This window comes from Varanus komodoensis, unplaced genomic scaffold (assembly GCF_004798865.1).
Source record: "Varanus komodoensis strain SLA01 unplaced genomic scaffold, ASM479886v1 scaffold7_3, whole genome shotgun sequence".
Lineage (NCBI taxonomy): Eukaryota > Metazoa > Chordata > Lepidosauria > Squamata > Varanidae > Varanus > Varanus komodoensis.
In genome coordinates this window covers 7,035,337-7,044,696 of record NW_025336480.1, presented here as the reverse complement: position 1 = coordinate 7,044,696, position 9,360 = coordinate 7,035,337, and the positions used below count along the sequence as shown (strand labels likewise).

General features: G+C 38.8%; 1 protein-coding gene across 3 annotated transcripts; it reads right to left on the bottom strand.

Annotated features, from left to right (window-relative positions):
• Window positions 1–1,422: 1,422 nt before the first annotated feature.
• On the bottom strand, window positions 1,423–8,867 carry YIPF5 (Yip1 domain family member 5). Of its 3 annotated transcripts, none has more exons than XM_044454544.1 (6): window positions 8,724–8,867; window positions 7,642–7,761; window positions 6,143–6,315; window positions 5,592–5,737; window positions 3,298–3,479; window positions 1,423–1,825 (listed from the first exon to the last, which is right to left on the bottom strand). In XM_044454544.1, exons 2-6 carry the CDS (start codon window positions 7,749–7,751, stop codon window positions 1,663–1,665), a joined length of 774 nt encoding a protein of 257 aa, XP_044310479.1. In that variant the 5' UTR covers window positions 7,752–7,761; window positions 8,724–8,867; the 3' UTR covers window positions 1,423–1,662. The 3 variants fall into 3 exon arrangements, with proteins under 3 accessions (XP_044310479.1, XP_044310480.1, XP_044310481.1); XM_044454545.1 differs by lacking the exon at window positions 8,724–8,867 and adding an exon at window positions 8,496–8,695; XM_044454546.1 differs by lacking the exon at window positions 8,724–8,867 and adding an exon at window positions 8,299–8,365.
• Between the last annotated feature and the right edge of the window lie 493 nt (window positions 8,868–9,360).

The following is a 9,360-nucleotide window of genomic DNA, read 5'->3' as shown; positions in this document are numbered from 1 at the left end:
ATGACAGTGAGTCAGCAGTGGCTGCAGAGGAATTCTTCAGTATTCAGAAAAATGGGAGACAAAGGGGGTTTAGAAGAGGTAGAAAGTAGCTGGTAGAGTGGAAAAGATGCAATCTAACAATGTATAGATGTAACAAATTTCCCCAGCCTCATGTAGAGTATTACTGGTCAAGTAATTATAATTTTTATGATGTACTGACATACTTGAATTCATTACTCTTTCAACCATTGAAAAGCCTCAGTAGGAAGCTTGTAGATGTCCAAATCGGATATTGAGTGCACCAATGATTAGTGGTATAGGTCCGAACTGAACAACATAGCTAACTAGCTGTAACAAAACCTGGCACCTTAGCCAAATTGCAAACATGAGGACTTTTACTGGCACCAAACCACCATTGCTATAGGTAGATCTTCCTTAGAACTTTAACCTTTTGGAACACCACACTCATTGCCCTTATCTTTTTCTGGAACATTCCTAGCTATCATTCCTCCTGGAGTTCATCATGATATGGAGGGAACGTGATGGCCAGGAAGTGTTAAACTGCATTGGTTCTCCCATGCTGTACAATGGAATACTCAACATTTCTACCTCTAAAGAAAAGGAAATCAGATTTGGTTAGCTACTATGTTTCATCCTTTTCCAACACAGTGATGAAAAATTTCTCTCTCAGTGACATGCAAGTCCATCACATGAAACATACTTGTTTTTAATGTTTTGGGCAAGACTTTTACATGTAATAAATCTTGATACTTGTAATAATGCTGTTGCTTAATTATAAAATATGATTGGATTCAATTACTCCATAATTTAAACAGCATTTACTTTATGGGTCAATCCTCTGAATAAATGAGTGCCTGAATCATTCAAGATTAGACAACATTGGTGGGAATATTTTATTTAAATTCCATTTAAGTATTTTCAATGGATATATTTTGGATAAGGTCAAACTGTTTATTTTATACCAGATTTGAATACTGACATTTGTCAAACCTGTTTTCTGAAACAGGTTGTTTTTGGTGATCTACTGGTAATATATTCTTGATTTTTAGGATGAAAAGAAGCATTTCCTTACCTGTATACAAGATGGTAGAATTATTTACAAATACATACAAAATGAAATATTTCAATAGTGAGTTTGGGCCATTGACTGTAAACAAAAATAGCCTAAGTGTGTGCTGTAAACTTTGAAAAAATATATTTTGGACCCATTTTGTTTTGCTTTCAGATTGGATGTAATTGAGATAAATGTAGAGTTTGTAAAACAGGTAGAAAAAGGAATGTATAACCTTTGTTTTGGACTGTGGTTGTGCACTGGCATGGGAAAAGTAAAGCTCATGGTTTAATTCTTATCTATAAAAACTTCTGTGCTACAAAAGTTTTCAAAATAATATTTTGCCAGAGGCTATAGGTCAAGGAAATAAATTTACATTTTAAACAGTGTAATCATGAACCTGTATTAAAGCTAGTACAGACATTACAGGTCAATTCAAAACCATATTCAAGAGTCCTAAAAAAGGAACACAAGACACTTTTTGTTGCTCCAGACAATTCAAGCGTTAACTTTGCATGATAGTGACCCAACAGCTGCTCTCTGGTCCCAGTTCATGTCCCAGATGGAGGCTTTCCATTTGGCCCATTAAGTCCAATAATAAAGAAGTCAGCTCAAAACACAGAAATGAGGGCAAAGACTCCATATAATAAAGCACAGGGATATGCCACTAGCAGTTGTTGTCCTTCCATTGCTAAGGCTGAAATGAAGATTTTGGAAGCTGAAAAGCTGCACCATCCAATAATTCCAGCAGCAAGAATAACTCCCATCAGACCCCTGAAAAACAAAATTGATTCAAGCACTGAGTAAAAGCTTCACATAAGTGTACACACATCAAAAGTGTGTGTGTGTGTGTGGGGAGGGGGTGTAGCTATGATCTATAGAGCAGATGGGTCAAGGAGGAAACAGAACAAGTATGTAGTCAGCAACATACCCAGCTATTTTTGACCTGAACGTTCAACACAAGGCAAAACGGATTCCCCATGTACAGCACTAAGCTAGAAACTGCATACAATCCAGACATATAAGCCTCTGAGCAAACAGATCAGTTCCCTGGTCAATGCATCTGCTGCATTCATTTGTTTACTTGCTATTTGAAAATCTCTAAGGACTGATAATCTATGACTTTTTACCTTGACACTTTTTAACCTCCACACCAAAGATTAAATAGTTTACATAGATACAAAGAAGGCAATTATGAAACTGTCATTTTTAATGTAACTTATAACATGTATAAAAGCTACCTCTTGCTTTTTGTATAAACACAACCATGTACCGAGTACCAAGAACTAGTCTTGCTTTTCATTTTAGAAAGCTGCAGAAATTGTTCTCCCAGTAACTCCCCCTTTCTAACTTATTTGGCCAAAATACTACAGGTGATTAGAGAAGCCTATTTCTCTGTTATTTCTGGCCTCTGAGGCTTTAGTATATATAGCACTTCTAGCAAAGAAGTAAATGCACAAGGCAGGTAAAGCAGTACGCACTCTACAGTAATATGAGCATCTGTTCATCTACGGAAGTTGTCAGGATTTAATCTAGAGAATTGCAAACTGAAAAGTTTTTTTTCTCTTACCTCTGCACACTTAGAAAATTAAACAGTCACTTCTAGAATTTACTACTGGAATTGTGAGCTGAATAGTGTTAGCCCAAGTACAGACAATGCGTGCTATTAGCATTTCAAATGTGTTTAAGTATCAATCATCCTGTAAAAGTGCTATACAAGCAGATAGATTTTGGGGATAAGCAGTAAGAAGATAAAATGTCTGTTGAAAAACTACATGGCTACAGTGTCAATTTTAACTGCAACTGTGGGTATCAATGTTTTATCCATATTGTGTTTCATGTTCTCTTTCTATATATAATGCAAGCCAATGGATGTTGGGTTTAGTGTATGCCTACAACATGCTAGCTTCTCTTATAAGTGAAGAAAAGGTAGATTTGAACAGGGAGGAATTCTAGGCCGTTTTTCCCTATTTTCTTCCTTCTTGGTTGAAAAATACTTGCAATTATCTTCTTCAGGGCAATTAAGATTTAAAACGTAAAGTGTCAAGTGAAAAGAAAAATGTAAACACTGCATTTATTATGGGTAATTAAATATTTGGAAAGTTACTAACAGAATCTGTTTTGTGCTCTTCAAAATTGCATGTCTGGCAACCTTTAGAATCTATAGGTACATTTTCCCCATATCATATGCAAAGTAATAGACTATCTAATACAGTAATATTATATTTAGGATAAGTTATACTTACTGTAGAGAAAATACAACTGCAAAGCTGGACAGTATTATCATGGGAAGCAGGCAGTATCCCAGGACACTGGCAACACAGCCAAATGAAACACCAGTCATACTCATTAAGTTCAGGAGAGAGAACATTCCTAGGCACCCAATTGCACTAATCCCATATACATAGCCAAACTGAATTTTGCCAGCCTAAAAAGAAGAGAATGTAAATTAAGTTTCAGAATGCATTGCGTTGTATTTTATATTTCTGTATTCTTCTGGGCTTTATAGAAAGGCCATGGGGAATAGTTAATTTCTGAATGAAGTAGAAACTTCTCAAAGCAATGATTACAGGTAGCCTTATTCTTTCCATTATTGTGGTATTTTTAGTTTTGCTGTAACAATTTAAAAAACACACACAGGTGAATTGTAAAGCAGGAGACAATGTTGAGAGAGAAAAAAGTTGGCGCTGAGTGATGCAAAGAGTCTGAGAAAACAAATTAGTATTCCATTTATATTTCTGTATAATGTATTTCTATATTTCCAGGCAATAGAAACACAGGGGCTCATATGTGCTTGGCTAATCCAGTTTTATAAAGACTACACAGTACTTTCAAGGGGAGATAAGCAATGCTGATGTATGTTAGCAAAAAGTTCTAGAGATGTAGCTAGCAGTCTACTGACAGTATGCCATGCTGCCCACTAGCAAAGAGTTCTATGACTGCTTGCACAACGGGAAGTGAGAGGCTCCTGAAATGACAGCAAACTAGTCAAAGTACAAATTTCCACAGAGGGGCAGGTCCAATGGAGCTCATAAAGGGAGCATCTGTTGTGCTGCTGGTTGGTCCTGTGACCGTGACCCAGCAGAAGAACAGGAGGACTGCTGCATATGAAGCCTTGCTCCAGATTAATTCTCCTCCAAAGGAAGTTCCTTCTCCTTCCTGGCTTTGCAAACGCCTAGAAAAATCTTGTTTCAAGTGGCCTTTAAGCAGCAACTTCTTCTTTGTCATTCTATGTGGGTGGCATGCTGCTCTAGTTTTGTTCTTAGGATATTACTTTATGTTTCGGTCTATATATCCTTGTGATTTTTGAAGATTAATTTAGAAAGCTAAAGAGTTTCTAAATCAAGTCAACAATTTTTGATCTTTAAAAATGCTTGACCCAAAGTAGGAATAAAGCATCAACAGCCTGGATCCAAAGAACTGTGTAATTAATAAGAATGCTTTGGACAAGTTACAAGTTTGAGATAATTATTCTGGAGATATCTGGAGCACCTTGTAATCAGAGAGGTGATGGGCGCTCCCACACTGGAGCCATTCAAAAAGAACCTGGACAGCCACCTGAGTGGGATGGTGTAACTTGGTGTCCTGCAACAGCAGAGGGGTGGACTCGATGGCCTTCATGGCCCTTTCAACTCTTCTATTCTATGATTCTAGGTCTGAATCAGGTTGTTCCTAATGCTTCAGAACTGCTTTGAAACGATGCTTTACTTATCTTGCACATTTTGACAACATTCTGAACTTCCTCAGAGCATCTCCAAGGTCTCCATACAGTGGAAAACATTAAAGAGGAGAAAGATACATGGTGCAGGTAGCTTTGTGATGAACAGAATGAGGCACAAAAATAGACTATGAGACTAACTGAAACAAATGGTTTTTACATGCCTTTCCATCTAGCTACCAACCAGGGAATGAGTTTACCAGAGCTGGAGTAAAGTTTACCCTTTACTTCCAGTTGCAGTGTTTTGCAAATATACAAGGAATGCATTAGGAGGTATCCTGGTCCTTGTGCCTATTATCCGTCTGGCAGCATTCAGCGTCTTTGTGACTCCAAGAGGACCCCCATCCAAGCCAATGTGGTGGGTTCCAAAGTCACTATCGTTTCCTGTATACACCCCTAATAACTAGCCCTGAAAGTCCTAACTGATTCTTGGCCAATGAGATCTTAAAATGCTTTACATTCACTAATATACAACATCATCTCTACGAACAATGAAAGCCTGGATTTTGCGATTTGATGTTCAGGTAATTCTACATTAGGGTCAAGCTTGTATACCAGTAATTGTATTTCCTTGGACCATAAAAGTATAATGCTAAGATTATTAGCACACTTAAGTACAATCTTATCCTACTACTCAAAAGTGATACCTCCTATATTAAATGGGACTCCTAAATAAGTATAAGATTACGGTCCTACACATCAAATATAGAAGTGTGCACACAAGGATAACTGTTGTAATTTTTTGCAATTTAATTTGTTTATATTTTAAGACAGTTTGCATTGACCTACTTTTAACGTCTTTTAAAACAATTGATATCTTACCAACAATAATGTGGCACCAAAGGCTAAGCAAAAGACCATTGGTCCTGCCAGATCTGTTTCATTCATGATGCTTCCATCTGCTACTTTTAATGGATGCAGAACTGTCAGGGTCTTCTGCCAGATGTGGTCAAAATTGATTCCTAGTTCTGAAGATTAAAAAAAAAATCATTGATTTGCCAGGAATGAAGTAATATCTTATAAGCTGTCAGAGTCTCCTGCTTAAATATGTAAGGCCTATTAGCAGCCTGAGACAAACAGAAACCAAGTAATATGATTGGCTGAATTTCCAAAAAATGTTTTGATTTAAAAAAAAAAAATTCACACAGTATACTTATTTTCTTCTGGTTTCTTAAGAACGGATGATATGATGGCTTAAGTAAATGGAATGAAACAAAAAAGACAACAGGAACTGATGAAGAAATTCAAAGGAAGCTGATTTACCTATGTTAGAATAAGATTGGCACACACTTTTGATAATCTGTCACTGTCCTTTGTAAATTGTCCTATATACTTTAACACATATTGGTCTTTATAAAGAACAGAAATCAAACCTTCCAGTAAGGGTGGCTCATCTTCAAAATTGCTTCCATAAAAAGATTGTGGTGAGGATGGAGTATATGCTTGTGTTGGCTGAAAAATCTGACCGGTGTAAGGCTGTTGCTGTGGCATCATCTCTGGAGGGACATATCCACCTTGCTGAGAATATTCATAGCCAGCATACTGTCTGCAGAAAACAAAATATCATTATTTGTCAGGTATAAGTACTATGCTCCTTAATTCCAAATGCATCTACGTCAGAGATATTTCCATACCAGTTTCTATTAATACAAGGAAGTACTCATGGATTCTTGGAACACTACAAGTAGTCCCTGGTGAAATTTATAGCAATGCTTCTTACATACAAGGTAAAATGGAAGCAGAAAGGTTCTTGATAGTCTTTGAAACTGAGTGGTTTAGAATACATCATGACAAAATAAATGTTTAAGTCATTTGGATGGTATTTTTCTTGCTAAAATTCCTGACAATTTCATTTATTAAAATGCACTCAAAACAATGTATCACCAGGATTGTTGTCTAGACTCAGGTACAGGATCCTTGATGTATTCTATCATTTTAGGACCTTTAAAGAGAACCTAATTCAAGTCACTTTGCTCTCCCATCCTTGCTCATATAAACAGTTGGCTCATGCAGTACTAACTAGCATATACTTTAACGTTTGTGACATATACAATGACCAGTTACCCATTATGACAAGTAAAAACTTCCTTGATTTTAAATATTTTTTCTTAATTCATAGACAAGCTTCCTCACAGAGACATTTTACTTAAGAAGAAGATAAATAAACCTAGTACAAAAGAATGTCCAACCAGGCTTGGGTCCTAAACATACACTAATGATGTGATCCTATGCATATCCAGATGGAAAACTGCTTTTCAACTCCTGGCATCTCTAGCCAATATAGTTGGCTGGGCAATGCCAGGAGCTGTAGTACTTTTTTCTGTTGGGCTGCACCCTTAACCACACTTCTCCAATTTAGAGCCCCCAGTAGTACTGCATTACTATATCCACCAACTCCTACTAACATAACATGCAGGTTTGGGATGCTGTTCTTTAACTGATGCATATTGAACTGTTTAAAGAGCTCTTTCTTTACACTTTACAAAGGGCATCTACACATTTTGGAAAGTGTGCCACATCATAGAACATGGATGGGCAACTAGTGACACTCCAGATGTTTCATTCTACAACTACTAGCAACAAATATCGGGGGGGGGGGGCGCACAAATTGTTCATCCTTGCCCTAGAATGTACAATGGTTCCCTACTTAAGCACTACTTAAAATTCTATAGTTCCATATATATTGGAGTAAAATTTAAGTAGTACTAGGCTATCCCAATGCAGTTTTAACAATTAATTCAATTTAACCTTCAGTTGGTGGTACATAAAACTGGCTTAGGTTTAATTTAAAAGATGTAAATACATTTCCACATTTAAGAAAAGAACAGATTATAGCATTCTGGTTACTAAGAGTAGATGAAATCCAAGTTACTTGTTGTATGTTCCTCCTCCATAGTCTCCTCCGTATGACTGTGCTGCTTGATCATCGATGCTGTAACTTGTTTGATAGAAATCTGTATTGAAATTGTCAAACCCAGACATTGCAATCTGCCTGTAAAATAAATGTCTATATGTTACAATTTGACTGATCTACTAATGCCATCTTTATTTCAATTCATCTAGTTTACAAATCCAGAGGAACAGATCCTTACAAGCAAAATACAAAGCCTCACCATTGTACCAAGAAAAAAAAATTACTATAATTAGAAATAAAACTAGCCTTGCAGTTACTGCAAACAAAAAGCAACACAGCACATCTCTATCACCAAATTAGAGCTCCTCCCAAACCTTTATATGCTTCATCATGAGACATCAAGCAATTGTTGCTAGCCTATGGTCGCTTTTTTTGAGGGTGGGGGGGGCACTGCCATCTTTGCATTGACAAGCACATCCATTCATCTTTCATTTTTCCTGAAAAGCACTATATTTACGTACTGTTCACCCCCCACACACCCCCCATTTCAAAGCCTTCCTCAAGGAGAGAAAAACAGAAAGTCCAGTACAAAGAAAGCAAGCGAAAGCCACTAAAGTTACACTAAATAATATTCTGCTGTATCATAAACTTACATAACTTATCCATTCAACTTACTATTGCAATAGAACACTATTTACGTCTTCGTCACAAGCTTTGCATCACACAAATGAGAACGCTAAAAACATTTAGTCATTTCGACCTGAGGCAGACTGAGACTTCTGGATGAGCACTGCAGGTCTTAATGCCTAGGTAATACAAGCAGGGTGGCGGCATAGGGTGTTTGGGGACTCATCTCCGTAACAAGATTTCACCTTGGGGCATTTATAACGTACACTCTGGACTGTCAACCCGACTGCGTTGCGAAACCGGGAAGACACGGAGCAGGAGAAAGGGGCCACGGGGGGCTCAATTCCCGCGACGTATGTCTTGCTTGCCTCTCGCTCGATCCGGAAAGAGGGAGCTACGGTTGCCAAGCGAGGAGGGGCGGCGAGACTGTGCCAAAGTGGGGCCTTGCCTCACCCCCTTCCCCTGTAGCTCACCTCAAGGGCCACCTCCGCGGTGAGGTCGCAGACGCCGCTTTGTCCGCGCACGGCCGGCTACGAGCCCTCCTGGCGAGATCCCCCGCCCGCCTTCGCTTCGCTCGCTTGGGCGCTACGTGTCAGCCACCCAAGAGAAACCGCTTCCGGATCAACAAAAACGCGCATGCGCGGCGCAGAGCAGCGCGGCGATCGCTCTTTCTTCCGTCTCGATGATCAACGTGGGCATGTTGGCCAGACGCCCGAGCTGTTCGCGGCGCTAAGACTCTGAGCATGCGCAGTGAGAGCTTCGTGTGAGCGTGCTCTGCGTAACCTTCGCGTAGAGCCAAGGGGTTGTTGCATGTGTCTTTCGGGCCGGAGTGCTCTGGTTAGCATAAACAGGAAGCGGAGTGGGGAAATAACATTAAATGAAGGGGAAATGGGATCCCCCCCCCCCCAGTTTTTACGTTTTAAAGTAGCTGCACGGCATGGTAATGTATCTGTAGTCACATTCCAGCATTGCATTCCGAGGGATGGTTACTCCAGTCACAGTGCTCTGTTCTTAGGACCCAGTCGCATGCAGGTTCAGACGGAGAGAAAATCCTACAACTCCCAGCATTATTCAACATGAATTCCCATATATTGATCTGTTTGTAAATTA